A 22,757-nucleotide genomic window follows, 5' to 3' on the forward strand; every position below is an offset into this window, starting at 1 on the left:
TGTGCTGTCTCTCTGTAGATAGCTAGCTGGGTAATGCACCTGGCTGCTTCTCCTCTATAGGCTCTGGGGTGTAATGATTGAAGCTACTCACTCAGTCCCTTTGAAAGATCCTGCAGCTCATGTGGTGACTGCTGAACAGGCCTTCTCCTGGAGAGGTCCCAATGGCTCCTAAGCTTAGCTAGGCTGAAAGGGTGTGGGGCTTCCTCTGCTGCTCTCACTCTTCCTCTCAGGCTTTCTCTGGCTCCTTCTTTTTGCCCAAGTGCAGAACTCCCAAACTTAGGCCACCCCGCCAGGTGACTGGACCCTGGACTCTCTTCCCCACATGGCCAGGCTCCAGAATACTTATAACCTATCTCTCCACCTTGTGAGCCGCCCCCACCCAGGAATTGGGAGAAACTCCATAAAAATGCAGGTCTCGTCTCTGCCTCTTCACCCTCCGCCAGGGGGAGGCGACAGAGACTCAGCCCTTGGAGTTCTGCCAACTAACTCTCAACAAAGCAACCCTGGCTCCTTTGGCTACAAAAGGAGCCCAATTAAATTCACCTACTGTACACAGAGGGTGCTGCAAACACAAAACCCATGACTAAACTTTATAACATACCTTTAGTGAGAGTTACCAAAAAATCCATGATTAAACATAATAACATTTCACTACATAGTTACATAGTTACATAGTAGGTGAGGTTGAATAAAGACAATAGTCCATCTAGTTCAACCTGTGTAGGTGTGTGTGGCTGTAATCATCTCACATACCCCTGAATGTTCTGATCCTTGAGATGTAAGTCTAAGAGTCTTTTGAATGCCACCATACTACCCGCAGAAACCACCTCTTGTGGTAGAGAATTCCACAATCTTGTTGCCCTAACAGTAAAGAACCCCCCGCGTTGCCTGAGGTTAAAACGCTTCTCCTCTAATCGCATTGTATGCCCTCGAGTCCTCATGCAATCCCTTCGAATGAACAGCTTTTTTTCTAAGCTGGGATCCCCATTAAGATATTTATAAATTGCTATCATGTCCCCCCTCAGACGTCTCTTCTCCAGGGAGAATAAATCGAGCGATTGTAGACGCTCTTCATAGTCAAGGTCCTCCAATCCCCTAATTAGTTTAGTTGCCCTTCTCTGGACTCTCTCCAGCTCCAACACATCCCTCCTGAGGACTGGCGACCAGAACTGGACAGAATACTCCAGATGCGGTCGGACCAGAGTTTTATAAAGTGGAAGGATTATAGTCTTATCTCTGGAATGCATCCCTTTCTTTATGCATGCTAATGTTCTGCTGGCTTTGGCAGCTGCCGCTTGACATTGCATGCTGTTGCCTAATCTATCATCAACCAAGACTCCCAGATCCTTCTCCATTTTTGATTCCCCCAAGGGTTCCCCTCCTAACGTGTATTGTGTTTTTATGTTTTTAGTCCCCAAGTGCAAAACCTTACACTTCTCCACGTTAAACCTCATTTGCCATGTCGTTGCCCACTCTGTAATTTTGTTCAGGTCATTCTGTAGGATATCTGCTTCATGTTGTGAAGTTATTGCCCTGGCCAATTTTGTGTCATCTGCAAAAACTGATATCGAACTACCGATCCCGTCCTCAATGCTGTTTATGAATAAATTGAACAAGGTTGGTCCCAAGACTGAGCCTTGGGGGACCCCGCTTACCACCTCAGACCAGTCTGAGTATACGCTGTTTATTACTACCCTTTGGACACGCCTTTTAAGCCAGTTCCGTATCCAAGAGCAAACCCTGCTATCGATACCTGCAGACCTTATTTTATAAATTAAGCGCTTGTGGGGAACTGTATCAAACGCCTTAGCGAAATCCAAATACACCACATCCACTGGTCTCCCCCTATCAAGCTCACAGCTCACCTCCTCGTAGAATGTTAAGAGATTGGTTTGACAAGAACTCCCATTTGTAAACCCGTGCTGATTACTGCTGATGATGTTGTTGTCAACATCATCAGCAGTAATCACTAGTAATCACTAGTGAGCATTAATACAGAATCTATGATTACATTTTATAAGATACCTTTAATGAGCATTAGCACACAATCCATGAATAGTCCTTATTATTCTCCACTAGGGAGCACTGACAGGCAGAACCCATAGTTACACCCAATAACATACCACTAAAGAGCATTAATGGACATATAAAAAGCAAGTAGCAGAATATTGTAGGTATGGATCATTATAGCTGTTACAAATGGCAGTCTGTCTATCAATTTGCACTTCAATCGGGGCAAGGTTACTAAGCCTGATGGAAGAAAATCCTCCTGTCTCATTGGTTGATGCGTGTAACATATTTCCAACCTGTTTGATCAATGTAAATCATATATGTTAGCAAGTGAGCTTAAGCTTTATGCCTGCTCTTGCCAGCAATGTTTGTGAATCAAATAAGCCTAGACCAGCCCTTTTCAACCAGGATTCTGTGGAACCCTAGGATTCCTCTAATGTTGGCTGGGGGGTTCATTGAGCTGTGGCTCATTGGTGTCCCATTTAATGGTGCTGCCTAGTTCTGAGGCCAGTGCCACTTAGCAAAGCCAGGGGCATGACACCAATGACCTTTTTAGCTGTCTGCAAGAGTAGCATTCTAATCACCGATGTAAGGGTGTCATTCTTCTCACTGGCCACCAATGTAAGGGACATTTTCCCCACTAACCTCCAATTAATTTTTCTTAGCAGGGGCTCCCGGAGACCAGAAAATCATTTCATGGGTTCGCCTGGAGTAAAAAGTTTGAGAAAGGCTGTACTAGACCTTATTTTGTATGTTTGAATTTTGACTTTCACTACTATTTGCTAAGAAAAGAATGTGTGAATTCTACATAGAGAAGAGACCAAAGAATGTTTGCTGAGCTGTACGTGTAGACAACGCCTTGTCTTTGCTACAGAATGTTTGTTGAGCAATTATAGACCATAGGCTATACTGTGTCTCAAAATGTGTTCATCTTGCTACATACAGTATACCGAAATTTTCCTCACTCTAAATTTGTAAACCATTAAATATAGTCATATAAAATCAGTTACAGTTAAATTTGTTATAAATCTCAGACATGAAATATGAACAAAGCATATCCTTTTATAGTGTGTACTTAATGTCTCTCAATTAAGAGCACTCAGTGTCATTTCTGTCTCCTGCTTCATTCTTCTATCATTGTGAATCATCACTTCATCATCATTTCTGACTGGTTTTCCTGACACCAAGAGAAAAATGGTGACAGGGGAGGGAGCTCCAGCTGATTGACAACCTCATCTTTGTTCCTCTGTGCTGTGTGAAGAGGGCGTGTCTCTTCCCTCCAATCAGCTCTCAGAGCTTTCTTCACTAAGCTCTGTAATTTCAGCTCTCCGCCCCCTGTTTTCTTAAAGCTCAGACAAGCTTTATAAATGCTGCGCTTTGAACTGATGTAGAAAAGAGAAGACAGCAGATAAACTGGTATGAACTATGTAGAATGATTTGTTTCATCTCTGTGTATCACCTGTGGCCAGTCACTTCACTGGATATATAGAAGGATTTACAACCAATTTAATTCTTGCACGTCACTATTTCTAAGTGTTCACTGAGCCTCTTTTGGTACATTATGTGACACATCTAGACACTCTCAAAGATTCACTAATGGGATTGAGCGTGCTCACACACAAAAAGAGTGAGGATTCACTGCAATCATCTAATTGTGTAAATGAAATAAATAAACACGAATCTACTTGTTACATGATGGAATAAATTAAGTGAATCTCCACTCTTTTGTGTGAACATTCTAAACTACTTTAGTAAATGCTACCATGGAAGATTCTCAAACTCTATTTGTTTTGACATGTGCTGCAAATAATGATGTTCTAGCCTTCCTTTGCAAATGACTGGGTATTTAACCACTTCTGGACCGGAAGAATTTGTCCCCTTAATGACCAGGCCATATTTTGTGATTCGGCACTGCGTTACTTTAATGGACAATTGCGCGGTTGTGCAACGCTGTACCCAAATAAAATCAATATCCTTTTTTTCCCACAAATAGAGCTTTCTTTTGGTGGTATTTGATCACCTCTGCAATTTTAATTTTTTGCACTATAAACAATAAAAAAGCAAAAATTCTGAGAAAAAAATATATATTTTTCACATTCTGCTATATAACAATCCCCAAAAAAATAATGTAAAAATCTAAATTTTTTAACATTTTAGGCCAATTTGTTTTCTGCTACATATTTTTGGTAAAAAAAATCTGAATAAGCGTATTTTGATTGGTTTGCGCAAAAGTTATCGCGTCTACTAACTACGGGAAAGATTTATGTCATTTTTATTGTTTGGGGGTTTTTTACTAGTAATGGTGGCGATCTGCGATTTTTAGCAGAACTGCGACATTGCGGCGGACAGATTGGACCCCTGACTGACATTTTTTACACTTTTGGGGGGACCAGTGACATTACTACAGTAATCAGTGCTAAAAATATGCACTGTTACTGTAATAATGACACTGACAGGGAAGGGGTTAACACTGTAAGTGATCAAGAGGTTAAATGTGTACCTAGAGGTGTGTTTCTAACTGTATGGGGGCATGGCTTGTGAAATGATCACAGAGACCTGTATTCCTATATAGCAGGGATCCTCAAACTACGGCCCTCCAGCTGTTGCAGAACTACACATCCCATGAGGCATTGTAAAACTCTGACATTCACAGACATGACTATGCATGATGGGAAATGTAGTTCCTGAAAAACTGGAGGGCCGTAGTTTGAAGACCCCTGCTATATAGAAAGATCACAGGGGCTCTGTGATAATTTCAGGGAGAAGAACGGTCAGCTGTGTTTACAACAGCTGACAGTTCTCTCTCATCGAGGGTGTGATCGCGGGTGTCAGGTGGCAATCGGAAACCACCTGCCCCATGCATCTGAGTCCCGGCTGACAAATGGGGGTGGGAGCGTGCCCCCTAGCTGCAGGCCCGCGACTGACGTATACCTATGTCGGTTCGTGCAGGAGGGCCTCCCTGCCGCAGTATACCTGCGGCGGGTGGTCCGGAAGCAGTAAACGTGAACACAGCCTTGAAGTTTGAAATTTTACTCTCTGAAGAATCCCCACACAAATATTTTCCTAAATGTTTACATGAGTTTATATGAATAGGCACTGCTGTGTGACACATTTGAGAGAGCCTGCCTTCTGAACTACAGAGCTGCTGAGAGAACAAGTTTCAGGAGGTGGAGTCTGTACAGGAATCCCTACTTCCAGGCAGCAAGGCACTATGGGACATGTAGTCTTTAAAAATCAAAAAAAGAAAATGAGTGGAGGAAAAGCCACAAAGTATGGAAGGAAGTTGTGGAAAGAAATATTTAGCACACAGGCAGAACTCACAACATGACAGGAGATTTGTAAAGTAAGCTCATATTGAATTGTCATAATTGTCACAATGCACAGCGCGCCTCGCACATGCACAGTGGGCACCCGACTGTGAAGCTGCAAGCTGTCACAGGCGGGTGCTCACAGTTGAGATGCCATCGTCAGGGACAGAAGACAGATGGAAAGAACGGCTCGGGCGAGCACATTGCTGTATCCTTGCACAGGTGAGCGTCTATTTATTAAAACTCACAGTTTTTGTAGCTCCTGACTTTTAAGTAAACACAAATGTGACTGGAGCTCCTCTTTAAATTGTAGATTTCAGTGGTGTTCAGAACCTTGCCTTTTATCACATATATATATTGAGCTGGTACAATACAAGCTGTGAGTCATGCAGTGCCCAGTATGTAGATGTAAAACTGCGCCTATCCCCCTCCCCCCCTTTATCTGATTTTAAATGGGGGTAGGGTTCAGCTACCTTAAATTATTACATAAAATAAATAATTTTACAGTTTTATGATGAATTAGCACTGGAGAAAGATATGAGTAAAATACAAGCTGTGTTGGTATGTGCACAAGGAGCAGGCTTTGCTTGCAGCACACAAAGGCTATATGAACATACTCACCTGCTGTACAATAAAATATTGTTCCTGCCTTAAAACCTAACTCTGGGAATAAAAAATAAATTATCCCTCGCAGTGGGGATGTATAACCGGGGAGGAGCAGAGGATTAAGTAAGTACTGTATATTTCCTTTTATATTTCCCCTAGACATAAACGATTATAGCCCACACTGCAAGGGATAATTTTTTACTTGCAGAGAGTTGGTTTTTAAATGGTTTTCCTGCGATTTTTTTTTTTTAATAGTGGTAAACTTTGATGTTTTCTCATATGATTCCATGGACATGCAGTTGGCTAGAGTCTGTATTCATTAAAGTGGTTCTAAAGGTAGAAGGTTTTTTACCTTGATGCATTTTATTTTATTTCATTTCATTAAAGTGATTGTAACAGAAAAAAAATATTAAAAAAATAACAAACATGAAATTGCACAGAGTGGCCCCGAGCCTCCTCTTCGCGAGTTCCCTGCTGGCACTCCTGGCTCCTCCTCTCTGTCCAGTGCACTTGTACATGCTCGCTTCCGAGTCCCGCTGCTGCATCTATTGATAAAGACAGCAGTACTCAGCCCCACCCCCCGCTTCCTTGTTACTGGTTTTGATTGACAGCAGGAAGTTCCAATGGCTCCTGGTGCCCCAGCAAAACCAGTGAGACATAGGAGTGAGGGGAGAAAAGACCTACAGATATGCACAGTGCTGGATCGAATGAAGGCTCAGAGGATATGAGGGGCCAAAATTGATGCCTAAACATTTTTTACCTTAATGCAAGAAATGCCATAGGATATAAAATGTGTAAGCTTTAGAACCCCTCTAACCAATTAAGGACCAGCCCCATTTCTGACACTTGTTGTATACAAGTTAAAATCAGTATTTTTTGCTAGAAAATTACTTAGAACCCCTAAACATTATATATATATTTTTAGCAGAGACCCTAGAGAATAAAATGGAGTATGTTGCAATACCACACTGTATTTGCGCAGCGGTCTTACAAACACAATTTTTTTTGGATGAAATACACTTTTTTGAATTAAAAAATAAGAAATCAGTAAAGTTAGCTCAATTTTTTTCTATAATGTGAAAGATAATGTTATGTAGAGTAAATAGATACCCAACGTGTCATGCTTCAAAATGGAATGGTGGCAAACATTGGTACTTCAAAATCTCCATAGGCGATGTTTTAAAATGTTTTACAGGTTATCAGTTTAGACTTACAGAGGAGGTCTAGGGCTAGAATTATTGCTCTCGGTCTAATGATCACGGCGATACCTCACATGTGTGGTTTGAACACCGTTTACATATGTGGGAATGACTTGCATATGTGATTGCTTCTGCGCACGATCTCGGAGGCACGGGCGCTTTAAATTTTTGTTTTTTCTTATTTATTTTACCTTTTTATTTTTAATTTTACACTGTCCCTTTAAACATTTTTTCTATCAATTTTATTCCTATTACAAGGAATGTAAATATCCATTGTAATAGAAATAAGCAGGACAGGTCCTCTTTAATGTGAGATCTGGAGTCAAAAATAACTCAGATCGCACATCTAACCTTAAAAGCAAAAAAAAAATTAAATTTTTTTCAGCAAGAAAAAAAAATGGGCCCTTTAGGACCGTTAGGAGGATGGCATTACTCCAGTTCTCCAAGGCCAAAGAGTCGAGTGGGTGCCATCTTGCCCCCACTCGATTTCCTGCCTGGGACATGGACGGATCAGTAGCGAAGGCTCTGGTAAGCGAGGAAAGCGACCGGGAAGCGGCGGGGGGGAGGGGGGTGGGCACCTCTCCCACCACCCATAAAAGTGATCCCACGTGAAATCTGGGACCACTTTTTTGTGAAAGAGGACTGCCGGCCGAGTAAGAAAATACTGGGGTTACGGCAGCTATCTGCTGCCATACCACTGGTATTTAACGTCAAAGAAGCGGCGTAAAACTGTGGCGGGCGGTCCGGAAGTGGTTAGGGTAGAAAAAGTCTGCATTCAGACCCCCCCCCCCCAGCTTCCCCTCGCCTGAGCCTGATCTCAATCCAGCGAGGTACATGAGAGCAGAGGCTGTATCAGCTCTCTCCCTCCTCATTGGTTTGGAGATAGCAGTGGGGTCAATCACAGCCAGTTAGGAGAGAGCAGGGGGGCAGAGCTGAGTTGTGCTTTGTGTGTCTATGGACAAACAGAGCTGGCTCGAGAGTGAGCACACACGTGTGACCCCATATGGGGGGCAGGCAGGGGACCCAAGTAGAGCAGGTAAGTATGACATGTATGTTATTTAAAAAAATAAAAAACTGATCCTTTAAAATCACTTTAGAAAATCACTGGAAACCTATATATCCCTATATATTCTGCATTTCACCATTTGCTACCAGCCTTAGTGCAACAAGGATGGAGAATCTTTGAATCACTGTGTGCTATTGAATTTTAGCAGTAAAATTCTGCTACAGAACAGTGACTACATCTGATAGGATGCAGTCACTGTTTGACAATTAGATATGTGTTTTTTGTTTTGTTTCTAAACTAAATTCAGACAAAATTTTCGTTATTTGGAAATTCAGATGTATTTGAATTTCCTAATTACAATAGTAACAAATATAAACAAATCTAAAATAACAAAACAACATTTTGCTCAAAATAAAGAATTATCCAAATTCGAAAATAATTCCAAACAAATTTGAAAACGTAATCAATTTAGAAAACAAATTTGAAATGTAAACATATTGCTGACTACTGTTGATTTCCTTCAAAGACTGTGTGAATTAAAATATAGCTGTCTTCTGAATTTGGAATTTTAAAAGGAATAGAATAGAATTAAACAGAATAGAATAGAAAATAAAGGAATAGGATAAAATGGAAAACAATAGAATAAAAAAATAAAATAGAATAGAAAGAATTTAGCAGTCTTCCAAAATTTACATTTCAAAATTCGATTTTCAAATAGAATAGAATGAAATAGTAAGAATATAGCTGTCTTCCAAAATGCAAATTTTGAAAAGAATAGAATATAATAGAAAGAATATAGCCGTCTTTTGAAATTTAAATTTCAAAAATAATAGAATAGAACAAAACAGAATAGAATAGAAAATAAAACAATAGAACAGAAAATAATAATGTGTAATATCTGTATTAATATTTGTACACTGAAGTATTGGATAGAAGTAATGTGGTTGCTGTTATGATAATACCCCCTAGAGCAGTGATGGTGAACCTTGGCACCCCAGATGTTTTGGAACTACATTTCCCATGATGCTCAACTACACTGCAGAGTAGGACAAAAAACAAAGGGTAGTAGGGGCCAAGAGAGGACCCAAGAAAGCGGAACTATACCGGCATAACTGGTGGTTGCAGGAATACAAATACAACACTCATATATGTATAAAAAATATATTCATTTTATTACAAAAGAATATTTTATTTTAATATTATGTTTTTATTCTTTTGTAATAAAATAAATATATTTTTTATACATATATGAGTGTTGTATTTGTATTCCTGCGGGCCCGGTCAGATCTTCTTGTGGGCCCTACCATCCGTTGCACTTTTCCCTAATCCTTTTTTTTTTTTTTACTATTTTGGTCATATGCTCAGGGTTATTGTCATGCTTTAGAATAAGGTTGGAATTGTTTACATGCCTCCCTGATAGTATTTCATGATGATTAAGAATCTGTCTGTACTAATCAGCTAAGAGACAGGGCCAACAATGCTTAGTAACTGTATTTGCAAAAATCCACTATGCTTCACTGTTGCCATCAGACATGTATCCATGTACTGGTTTTCAGCAGACAAATTGCCTTCCGTCAGAGACAAATAATTCAGATTTTGGCTCATCAGTCCAGAGCATGTGCGACTATTGTTTTGCACCTCAACTCCATTAACAGAGTTGTGTGGAGGGAAATGAATCCAGGCAAGGGAAAAACCATATAAAAAAGGTGAGGTTGCAGTGGATGTGGCATATCATGGCCCAAGACACAAGTGGGTCATCAGTACGGTCTCTTTAAAGTACATATCGGAAGGCAGGTGTAATCAGATGTACTTCCCAAGCTGCACAAGCAGGTAAGAAAGAGTAGGGATCAGCTATGGAAGCTGAGTACAGAAAAGCAGAAATAAACAAATTTAGCTAAGCTTAGCTTTTAATTTGGGAAATGTCAACCACTGATGTTTTTACATAATTGTACAGAAAACACTGGGATCCTGTTACACCCATCTACAATGTGGAGAAATCTTATCAGAATTCTTTATGAAGGAGTTATAACCTAAAAGCCATTCTTCTGAGTTGAAAATAGAGTTATATGACTTACCTGTAAGTAGAAGGACTGGGGTGCAGAAAAATAGCAGCAAGTGCTCTAAACCGATGAGTCAAAAACTGGCAAAAACACAGTACATGAATAGATGTCTGCAGGCAACACTGAATCACAGTGGAGGCTCCTTTTGGATTTGGGGCTGCATTTTCCCAAAAACCATTGTTGATTTGATCAACACTGCTTCCCCCCCCCCCCCCTCTAACTACTGAGATGTGCGGGTGGATACGTATTCATCATGCGGTGCCATCAGGAAGGCACCTGACCTGGTAGCAACTTCATACTATAGCATGACAATAACCCATCCTCATTTTGTATGGTACACAGCAGGCCTCATGTAAAAAGAAGGCTGGAATACTAACAGAAGGATTATTTGAGTAACTTAAAGGAACTCATGATGGTAATACAGTTGATCAAGGTTTGGAAAACGATGCACGACAATTATGTCATAAGTAGCAAAATGTCGTACCCAAAATATCCAAAACTTCTCAATACGTAGCTGTTCATCTTTATCAGTTCATATTTATCTATTTCAAAATGTATTGAAATTTTGACTAAGAAAACATACAATTCTGGTGAAAATGCGTGACACAGGGGGAATCACATGATTTTCTCCTAATAAATGCAGTAAAGCCAAGGCTTAGTGTGGACACTGTGCACTGGATCAAGTAGCCAGGTACTATCAGTGTTGGTTCACATCCTGATTATGTTGCTAGAATTGGAAAATATCTTCACCATCCATTTTCATAATGGGAAAAATGCTGTGGAGTGGGCACTTAACTTATATCACCTGGGTCCAGAGGTAACTCTCTATCGGGTTGATTTACAAAAACTGGAGAGTGCAAAATCTGGGGCAGCTGTGCATAGAAACCAATCAGCTTCCATGGTTTTGCCAAAGCTTAAAGCGGAGTTCCACCCAGTAAATGTTTTTTTTTATAAAAATACCCCCGGGACAGTCAGGGCTCGTGCATTCCACAATGGCTAGCCTCTGATCTGTCCCGGGTTGCACTTACCTGCAAGAAGAAATACTTACCTTGAAAATGTATTCTCCAGCGCTGCCATCTCAGGTGTGGGCAGCTTGAAGCCAGCGCGATCCTCTTCTGTGTCCTCTTCCATCTTGTTTGGTCCCACGATGCACTGCACCGACCCCACCGTCACTTCCGGTGCCACAGCGTCATCCCTGCACAGCTTCTGGGCATGCCCAGAAGCTGTTTTGCAAGGTATGACGCGCCTACACCGGAACTGACGTCGGGGCCAGTGCAGGCGCATTGATTCCTGGGAGCGATGACGTTCAGCTCCTAGGAATCATTGCAAAGCGGAAGTGACGGCGCGGGCCGCGGCCGAGGAAGGAGGAAGTAGATGGTAAGGTAAGTATATTTTCTTCTAAACGAGGTAAGTAAAAAAAAAAAAAAAAAAAAAATTGCGATTATCCATTTGTTTTTCAGGTGACCCGGAGCGAGAAGATGGAGGTAAGTATTATTTTAGGGTGGAACTCCACTTTAATTGAACAAGCTGAAGTTAGAAGCTGATTGCTTGTTCAATTAAAGTGGAGAGGCTACCATGCACAGTTGCACCAGATTTTGCACTGTAGTTTTAATAAATCAACCCCTATACGTCTAAATGTCTGGGCTTTAAATGTTAAGATTTAAAAGATGTTAATATTCTTTAAGCATTTGAATACATTTATGGCCACCCTTCTTAGGTAAATACTTATTTTAAAAAAAGTGGAACTTTTCCTTCATTTTTCAGGTTGTGTTGACTTCAGCCAGGGGAAGATGTGGGTGAAAAAAGAAATAATCCGCATTTTACTTCTAATCCTAATCTTAGATTTGGCCGAATCACAGGTCAATCCCGGTAAGTCCTCATTCTTGTTTTGAGATACAGCATTTTTAGATTAAATAATATTGCATCAATAATCATGTTGTGGCACACTTTGGCACAGTCTTTGTATGAATGGCTACACTGTACTAGCACATGATTAATATGTTTCAACAGGAATGTAGTTAATCTATCTGACCATACTTATTACAAACTGATTGTGATTATTTATGTATATCAACAACTATATAGGGTCAATTTATTTTTGTATGTAAAGTAAAAGGACTGTAACAGGTTGTACAATCAAATTGTAATGTGTGTGGGGGTGATCCTAAGTGCTCATGGGACCCAGTTTTTTAATGCTGAAACCGTTGCTATCACCTGAATCTTACCAGCTATGACAAAAACATTCCTATTTCTCAATTTCAGCTGTATGCCGCTATCCATTGGGCATGACTGGAAGACAGATTCTGGATGAAGATATTACTGCGTCTAGTCAGTGGTCAGAATCTACTGCAGCTAAATATGGCAGGTATGTCCATTAAATGGGCAGAGACTTTTATAAGAAAAGGATAGGCACTTAAAAGGATAAGTTCACCCTTCATAACATTTACATGTTACACCCATATTCAGGGTGTAACATGTAAAATTTTTTTTGGTTGAAAATGTAATCTTTATTTGCATAAAAGATATACAAAAAACAATACTTTTGTCGGGGTACATTCTCCCCTGTACTGCGACGCAGCGCATGAATACACTACATTACAATACATTTCCGGTCATACTAATAAATACATTCAATCACATACATTCATTCTGCGGTATGATGCCTGATGTGTTGTGCGGAGTAAGGATACCCCGAGCCATCACATCATGCATGACGCCGCAATACCCCTGAAGCATGAAACTAAATAACATTGTCTATACGTTACGTTACTCAAACTGTATCAATACTATAACATTTCAAAAAAGCAACAGGTGTGATGGGGGGTGGGAGAGGGGGGTAAGGGGAGGGGAATGAAATCACAGGCCCGAAGCTTTATTGAATGGACAAAGACACACAAGGGAGAGTGGGGGAAGGGGAAATCTTCAGACCTCCTCTTCCTCCATGAGATCCATCAGGTTATAGTCTCTGAGCAGACTGTGGACCAGTCTGCGACAGTCCTCAATGGACATCCTCTCCCTCTGGTGGATAAGGCGCTTTCTGGCGCACCATAAAGCATCCTTAAAGCAACACAACACCCGCCAGGCGTTGTCAATGTCCTCTTGGGAAAAAGTCCCATGAAAAAGTCCATTCAGCACAGCAAAATGTGTGATGGCAGTCTGTGGAACAAAGTCTCTCAGTTCAGGTTCCAAGGCCCTCAACAGGCTCTGTGCAAATGAGCACTCCCAGAAAACGTGAAATGACATTTCCTCATGGATGATACAAAAGGGGCAGTGCCTGTATCTGCACAAGTTTCTGGCATGCATAAATGTCCTGAGTGGCAAACCCCCCTGGACAGCCATCCACGCCAGATCTTTATGCCTGTTGGTGAGTCCCTGTGAAGAAACATTTCTCCAGACCACTTTGCAAGTGGCTGAAGGGAGGCCTGGAACAGTCTCAGCAATGTCTGATGCTCTGATCAACTTGTAGATAGTTTTTGGCTTCCACAAGTCGGGCTTAACTCCATGTAGCCCTAGCTCCTTGATGAACTTGAAAGTGTCCAAGTAGTACCAAGGAGTGTCCCAGTTGTAGGGGATGGAGCTGTCCCATTTGTCCCCTCCAAGGGACCTCCAGAGAGGCAGGAGGAAAAAACGGGACATGGAGTTGCCTCCAGAGTCTGAAGTTCTGTCAATCAAAGTTCTGCGGATGCAGTTGCAGGCAAAGAACACCCCCAGTAGTGTTGCAATGTCGGGCACTCCCTTACCGCCCTTGAGGGGTTCCTTGAACATGACTGCTCGCTTCACTCTGTCCATCTTGGAGCCCCAGATGAAGTGGAACACCGCCCTGGTGATGGCCTTACAGGTGTTGACCCGCGGGGGCCAGGCCTGGGCGAGGTACTGCAACACAGGGAGGATCTCGCTGCGGAGTACCAGTGTTTTCCCTTCGATGGTGAGTTCTCTGAGGCTCCATAGTCCAAACTTTTGTCTCATCTTGGACAGTCTCTCCTCCCAAGACTTCAGGGCTGCGCCCTCAGCTCCAAACCAAACTCCAAGAATTTTGATGAAGTCCGCCTTGATGCTGAAAGGGATAGATGCAGAAGAAGGCAGGAACCACTTTCCGAAGAGCATGATCTCTGACTTCCCGCAGTTGACTTTTGCCCCTGAAGCTTTGCCGAAGTCCTCACAGGTCTGGACGAGCGAGTCGATGGAACGCTGGTCAGCACAGAACACCGTTACGTCGTCCATGTAGAGTGAGCACTTGACAACCCTTCTGTCCGGTCCCGGTGCGGTGATCCCTCTGATCTCTGGGTTCTGTCGGATGCATTCGGCAAAGAGCTCTATACAGCAAACAAAAAGCAGAGGTGAGAGAGGGCAGCCTTGTCTGACCCCAGAGAGAACAGGGAAAGGGTCAGTTTTCCAGCCATTCACCAACACCGTACTACAAATGTCATAATACATCACATTCACATACGAACAAAACATGTCCCCAAGACCAAACCTGCGCAGAGCTCTGCACATAAACTCATGGGAGACACGGTCAAAGGCCTTTTCCTGGTCAAGACTGACCAGGGCCGCGTGCACACGGCGGCCACGGATGTACTGGACCGTGTCCCGGACAAGCGCAAGGCTGTCCGCAATCCTGCGGCCAGGAATGCCACAAGTCTGATCCGGGTGGATGATCTGTCCGATGACAGATTTCAGCCTGTTGGCCAAAACCTTGGTGAGGATTTTGTAGTCCACGTTCAAGAGAGAGATGGGACGCCAGTTTTTCAGATCCCATCTCTCCCCCTTCCGCTTATACAAAATCGTGATCATCCCCTCCCTCAGCGACGGAGGCATTGTGTAACATGTAAAATGTTGCAGATGAAGCACACCTCAGACTCCCCAATCCCCACCCCCGAATCCCCCATTGTAACAGCGAGCGTGGGATCTTCTCCCTTCACTCGCTGTCACAAAATTAAAAAAAACGCAACCCTGCAGAGCTCTGTCCACCCGCATCATTCATTCAGAGTTCTGCGAATTTGAGAACTACAACTACAAGTACCGACAGCCTTTGCAGCTGTCAGCTTATAGTTCTCAATTAACTACCAGGGGGGTAATGAGTGCTCTAGGTAGTTAATTGACCTTCCTGTCAGTGTGTAACTGCCTGCCTGTGCAAGGTATGAGCACCCACAATCTGCTGATCATGGGTGCAATGCTTTGCAGGCTCCTAGTAAAAATATACTTACCTGCAAAAAGATGTGCGTTTATTTCGTTTTTTTTTTTTACGAAGGTGAACTTATCCTTTAAGTAAAATTAATCTGCTAGATATTACATTATATAATATTATTTTTGTGATTTCATATTACATATTACAATAATCAGCTAAAAACAGCAATTTTGTGCAATAACTCGGCAATCAGACTGCAGCTTCCAACATTCAGATGCCCTAGACCAGTGAAGGCAAACCTTGGCACCCCAGAAGTTTCGGAACTACATTTCCCATGATGCTCAACTACACTGCAGAGTGCATGACCATCATGGGAAATGTAGTTCCAAAACATCTGGGGTGCCAATGTTCGCCATCACTGCCCTAAACTGTAAAAGCGGACACCTGGTTGCTGTATATTTCCTCATACAATTGTTTCTACAGCAATCACATTGTTAATAGATGCAAAATATTTTATTGTATGACATTTCCTATTTATTTGTTGCTGCGATATTATATGGACCTATGAGTTACATTCTTTTGTTGTTGGATCTTGGTGCCATATGACCTTGCCAGATGGCTATGTAATAAGAATGCAGACGGCCAGTTTACTCACTGTAAGAGTCACACATTCTTGGACTACAGAATCAGTCTATATGCCTCTAGTCCAGGGTGGCTTACCCCTGCATCATGCAGTGCTAATATTCTAGCACTGGAACCTGGATTCATTAAAGGCCTCAAGTATTGAGTATCTGACTGTAAAACTCTCTGTATTTCTATCTCTATACCCAATCAAGTTGTCCCTTTCTTTTAGGGTTAGAATTTGGGTCAGGTGAAGGTTTTCATTTTAAGGGTTAGGTTTAGAAGCAGTGTTAAGTTTAGGGATTATGTTCAGGATGAGGATTAAAGCTAAACACCAGGGTAGGCAAACGTTGTTTACATACAAGAGGCATGTGTATTCTTTACTTGAATCTTGATGTAAATTATGTATTCCTTCCCTATCTATGCAGTAATCCAGCATGAAACATTGTCTCTTTGCAGATGCTCTCTGTATTAAGACTGTATTCTAGACGGGTCACTGTTGCTTGCTCTCTCTCTGTCCTTGTGCAGAGTGACCGATGTTGTATCTGCCCCCTGTAGATTCCTGCAAATTGCCTTTAATGGGAGGAAATGATGAGTCCCTCCCACAGCTCTGCATTATTCATAGGCTTTGTGTAGCACAGTGATGATGTCACCACTACTTTTCCAAAGTAATATTGGAATCGTAATGGCATTTGAAACACACAAAGTGGATTTAAATATTTTGTGACTTTTGAGAAATATATTAAAATTAAATTTTTTCGCCTGGAGTTCAACCTTAAGTTCATGTCTTAGGTTTGTGTTAGAAATTGGGATTAAGAGTTATGTTTACAGTATTGGTGAATAAGAGACAAAACTTTAAGTGCCAAAACTGCCACACCAAAAAACAACAGCCAAATTTTGGCACAAAAAAATGAATGTTCCATTATTAAATGCCAACTTTACATTTGCTTTATAAGCTGTGAAAATCCCCCACACCCTCCTCAATAAAAAGCCCAAATAAAATCATAGACTTCAAATTCATACAGTATTTACATCAAGAAGTCATTTCATTGCTTGCCCACAGCCTGGCAGGGTTTACAGCCTAAAGGAGCCAGGTGTTTCTGCCATAGTGTGCTTGTACTTACAGCCAGCTATAGAGAGCATCAACCTGGCTATGCCCATGCTTGGCATCTGTTTATATATTTAGTAATTTGATTATGAGGTTTGGGGTTATTTTTTTAAATTGTTTTACCAAAAACAGTTATCCTTAAAGTATTTGCTTTCTATACATAGGGGTGGGTATGCAGTTTGGGTTGTTTTTCACCTTATATTAATTATTTCAGGCTTTTTACTTTAAAGTTACATTTCTGCCTTTCAGATTTCATACTCACTCTCCGTGTCATGTCCTCGATATTCAATATACAGTGGTCACTAAAAGTGACTCATGTTTTTATTGCTCTCCTTGTTCCTGCTGGGAAGATTCATCCTCTGTTTGTCCTGGTGACCATTATTACTCATCAGAAAGTGAAAAATCCTATATTTTATAGTTCTCATGAGAGCAAAGAGTGAGGGGAAATCTTCCAAAGCAGACACATGTCTTAGGGACAACTGCCCAGGATGAGAATCCCCCTCAATTTGGGGATAAATCCTTTCATTTCCTCTTGCATCTCTAAGATAAAAAGTAAAAGAAAATCCCCCACCCCCACCCCTCAGAGTGTGACAGCAAAAAAAGAGTAAAACATTTCCTATTAGGAATCCTAAGGCCGAACTTAGGGAAAATGAGAAATTGACTGTCACAGCCATGGCCCCTCTGCACTGGCAGGGTTAAATGCTTGTTTTTGCCTAGTGTGCCCCAAAAAGCTCTTTTACTTACCTTATAAATGCTTCCAAATGACTGGTCCCCTAAAGCCTTTCACGTTGGTGCTCTAGCCAGCATCCACTGTTCTGACATGATTAAGTGCAATGTAGGGACTGTCTAAAACACATATTGTTGGACATCAACATGGCTTTATTTTCTAATGAATTCCAAATATCCTCTAGTCATGCACAAATTAGTTTGTGCCAAATATTGTTGCATTTTTATTTTACTGTGTAACTGACATCTGGATTTAAATCCAAAATAGTAATGCCAGTGCTGCTTTTGTTTTGGTCTACAAAATCATTTTTATTTTTATAGATAGCTTATTTTACCTCCATTCGTATATTTATAATTGTGTTATTGTTTAAAAAAAATTATGTAAATCATTATAGAAGAAATTATAGATGTATCATATTTTTAATGTAAGGGTAAATGTATAAATATCAAAAAGAAATCCAAAAATAAGAGGACAAATAATGAGTACAACAAAACAAAACTGGGTATAAAACATTGAGCAGGATCGTGATCCTCATGTGATAATGAGTGGAGTCACCAGGAAGTACCGCTGGGCCAGAATGCTCCGGTACCAATCGTGTATTTCACTAGTTGTACCACTACCCACTACCCTACATGTTTCGCAGTACAGAACTGCTTCTTCAGGGGTATAGGGGTACAAAAAAGATGTTCAGGAGGATGACTGCAGAATAATTAAAACAAAAAATTAGTTACAATACAGATTTTGTTCCAAACATCAGATAACATTATTTAACAATGTGTTCATCTATACTGTGCACATTGGGAAAAAGAAGGGACTTCCCCCAAACAATAACCCAATATGCACATTACATGTTAGATGACATTTATAAACATACATTTATAGCAATTATAGATCACAATATATTACATAGACACAGATGCCAAGGAAAAACATGGATACTCCCACCTGAACGGCTGCTTGTGTGTGGCAAACTTGGTTTGCCTCTAGCGTGATTCGCTTTCTGGTCCACACACCAGCAGCCGTTCAGGTGGGAGTATCCATGTTTTTCCTTGGCCTCTGTGTCTATGTAATATATTGTGATCTATAATTGCTATAAATGTATGTTTATAAATGTGCACAGTATAGATGAACACATTGTTAAATAATGTTATATGATGTTTGGAACAAAATCTGTATTGTAACTAATTTTTTGTTTTAATTATTCTGCAGTCATCCTCCTGAACACCTTTTTGTACCCTTATACCCCTGAAGAAGTGGTTCTGTACCGCGAAACATGTAGGGTAGTGGGTAGTGGTACAACTAGTGCCACTTATTATCACATGAGGATCATGATCCTGCTAAATGTTTTATACCCAGTTTTGTTTTGTTGTACTCATTATTTGTCCTCTTATTTTTTGATTTCTTTTTGATATTTATGTATAATAAATAAATGTTTTTAATATAAATCAGTGTATCAGTGTTATAACACCTTTATTGGTCCTTGATGGTACCTAAAAAGTCCCGACCTATGCCCCACAAACTCCAATTTCTGCTGAACCAATGGGGATGTGGTACCTGTAATGTATTACTATGTTCTTTCTTACAATGAGCTAGTGACATTTATAAGGGTAAATGTAGATGAATCTGACATTTATTGTCAAACAGGTTGGATTTAGAAGAAGGAGATGGTGCGTGGTGTCCAGAGTTACCAGTAGATCCAGAAGAACTCACAGAATTTCTGCAGATTGATTTGCGGGTTCTTCATTTCATAACCTTGGTGGGCACTCAAGGTCGACATGCAGGAGGACATGGAAATGAGTTTGCTCAGATGTTTAAAATAAACTACAGTAGAGATGGGACACGTTGGATCTCCTGGAAAAATCGCCACGGCAGTCAGGTACAAACACATATAAGCAGTTGTACAATTTCAACTTTTCTAAAGGGTAAATCAACACCAGCTGTAACAGTGATTCCCTTGAAGTAATGGCCATGGTAGCTGCAGAGATGTGCAAGACTGAGATAGAAGGTGATGGCTGATGATTAAACCCCATCAGCTCAACATCTACCCTGAACTGAAATATAGTTTGGTAATCTTGACCTATAATGTAAGAAAAATGTGGAATAATGGATTGCTTTTAAGGTACTTAGGAATAGATTACTTCACCAAGTAAAGCTGGCCACACACAGTCAAATTTGACCAGCTTATTGGAGTTTTCAGGCAGCCTCTTACCATACATAGCAGTTAAAACCATGCAAAATTATATAAGTAAATTAAGTAATATAGTACAGTGGTTATTTTATAAATGTAAATTCAACAGTACATAAGATACAATGTATACAGAATCCAGGAAAGTGGTGGAAACATGGATGCTAAAAAACAAAAAGTATACAGTGCCTTGCGAATGTATTCGTCCCCCTTGAACTTTGTGACCTTTTCAGGCTTCAAACATAAAGATATAAAACTGTAATTTTTTGTGAAGAATCAACAACAAGTGGGACACAATCATGAAGTGGAACAACATTTATTGGATATTTCAAACTTTGTTAACAAATAAAAAACTGAAAAATTGGGCATGCAAAATTATTCAGCCCCTTTACTTTCAGTGCAGCAAACTCTCTCCAGAAGTTCAGTTAGGATCTCTGAATGATCCAATGTTGACCTAAATGACTAATGATGATAAATAGAATCCACCTGTGTGTAATCAAGTCTCCGTATAAATGCACCTGCACTGTGATAGTCTCAGAGGTCCATTTAAAGCGCAGAGAGCATCATGGAGAACAAGGAACACACCAGGCAGGTCAGAGATACTGTTGTGGAGAAGTTTAAAGCCGGATTTGGATACAAAAAGATTTCCCAAGCTTTAAACATCCCAAGGAGCACTGTGCAAGCGATAATATTGAAATGGAAGGAGTATCAGACCACTGCAAATCTACAAAGACCTGGCTGTCCCTCTAAACTTTCAGCTCATACAAGGAGAAGACTGATCAGAGATGCAGCCAAGAGGCCCATGATCACTCTGGATAATCTGCAGAGATCTACAGCTGAGGTGGGAGACTCTGTCCATAGGACAACAATCAGTCGTATACTGCACAAATCTGGCCTTTATGGAAGAGTGGCAAGAAGAAAGCTATTTCTTAAAGATATCCATAAAAAGTGTCATTTAAAGTTTGCCACAAGCCACCTGGGAGACACACCAAACATGTGGAAGAAGGTGCTCTGGTCAGATGAAACCAAAATCTAACTTTTTGGCAAAAAGGCAAAACGTTATGTTTGGCGTAAAAGCAACACAGCTCATCACCCTGAACACACCATCCCCACTGTCAAACATGGTGGTGGCAGCATCATGGTTTGGGCCTGCTTTTCTTCAGCAGGGACAGGGAAGATGGTTAAAATTGATGGGAAGATGGATGGAGCCAAATACAGGACCATTCTGGAACAAAACCTGATGGAGTCTGCAAAAGACCTGAGACTGGGACGGAGATTTGTCTTCCAACAAGACAATGATCCAAAACATAAAGCAAAATCTACAATGGAATGGTTCACAAATAAACATATCCAGGTGTTAGAATGGCCAAGTCAAAGTTCAGACCTGAATCCAATCAAGAATCTGTGGAAAGAACTGAAAACTGCTGTTCACAAATGCTCTCTATCCAACCTCACTGAGCTCGAGCTGTTTTGCAAGGAGGAATGGGCAAAAATGTCAGTCTCTCGATGTGCAAAACTGATAGAGACATACCTCAAGCAACTTACAGCTGTAATCGCAGCAAAAGCTGCCGCTACAAAGTATTAACTTAAGGGGGCTGAATAATTTTGCACGCCCAATTTTTCAGTTTTTTATTTGTTAAAAAAGTTTGAAATATCCAATAAATGTCGTTCCACTTCATGATTGTGTCCCACTTGTTGTTCATTCTTCACAAAAAATTGCAGTTTTATATCTTTATGTTTGAAGCCTGAAATGTGGCAAAAGGTTGCAAAGTTCAAGGAGGCCGAATACTTTCACAAGGCACTGTAAAATCTGAATAATTTAATAGTATTAAAACTAGCAGTTAATATGGTATAAAGTGTATTTTTCCATCATTTGCTGGATGGTGGTGTTTAAATGAAGTAAGTTTGCCAATCTTTGCACTGATGAAATGGTAATGATATTACAGAAGTATTAAAAATCCACCTTGGGTATTCACTCCTCTATGTGTCTTTCCATGTCTACCTCCTGTGAAAACTATTTTACCATTTAGGGAGCAAAAACTTCTGTGTCTACTTAACTAGATTTACAGGTTAAACTATTTTTTCTCAATATTCACAATGGGATTCATGTTGATCTGCAGCAGGAGCCTCAGGACATAGTTGTGAAGATCTTTTCCTGCAATTTTTTTTTTCAACTGGAAGAAGAGGACACAGTAAAGTATAGAGATTCTGGAAGGTTAATATGTCCCATAGCTTTGTGAACTGACAATTTTTGTTGTCAATACTTGAGAATTGTACATTTGGGCCTGCAAACCTGTACGGGTAAAAGGGCCTGCATGTCTGATCAAAATTGTATTCCATTATACATTTTTGCTTTTTTTTTTACAAATTACTCAACTTGTGTGCAGAAAGGTGAAATAATTTCTTTATTTTTCTCTGGAGTATACCCAAAAACTTGGGCCAGTGATTGGAGTCAAAAGAGTGTGCTCACACCATAAATCAATGACATTTCAAAGAGGGCTGTGGGACTAAGAGGATCAGAGCTTAATGTTTGTGTTTAATCCTCATCTGATCTTGATCTGATTAAGCTAAAGCATAGGGTGATTCTTCAGAGCACCTCAGAGGCAGGTTTATTGTAGTGCCAGTGAAAATTCAGGTGGTGCATCATTTCAACAATTATAGAGAGGAGGAATCAGTAGAAACATCTGCCAAAAAGCTTCTAAGAATTTGCCTGGGAACTGTTGACATCCTAGTGCAAAGTTGCAAGAGTTTTGATTTCTATCTGAGAACTGTTGGCTCATAAAGGGGTTTAAGCTGTTTAGC

At 40.7% G+C, this 22,757-nt stretch overlaps 1 protein-coding gene across 2 annotated transcripts in view; it reads left to right on the forward strand.

The window, feature by feature from the left end:
• Positions 1 to 22,757, forward strand: part of DDR2 (discoidin domain receptor tyrosine kinase 2) — a 167,755-nt gene that overhangs the window by 59,525 nt on the left and 85,473 nt on the right. For both annotated transcript variants that reach the window (XM_082264960.1, XM_082264961.1), the window contains exons 2-4: positions 11,954 to 12,058; positions 12,452 to 12,554; positions 19,415 to 19,646. In XM_082264960.1, the coding sequence (XP_082121086.1) occupies positions 11,980 to 12,058; positions 12,452 to 12,554; positions 19,415 to 19,646 (414 nt within the window). In that variant the 5' untranslated portion in view covers positions 11,954 to 11,979. The remainder of the gene's footprint in view (positions 1 to 11,953; positions 12,059 to 12,451; positions 12,555 to 19,414; positions 19,647 to 22,757) is intronic.

The sequence above is a fragment of the Pelophylax lessonae genome (assembly GCF_965119305.1).
Source record: "Pelophylax lessonae genome assembly, chromosome: 8".
NCBI classification, from domain to species: domain Eukaryota; kingdom Metazoa; phylum Chordata; class Amphibia; order Anura; family Ranidae; genus Pelophylax; species Pelophylax lessonae.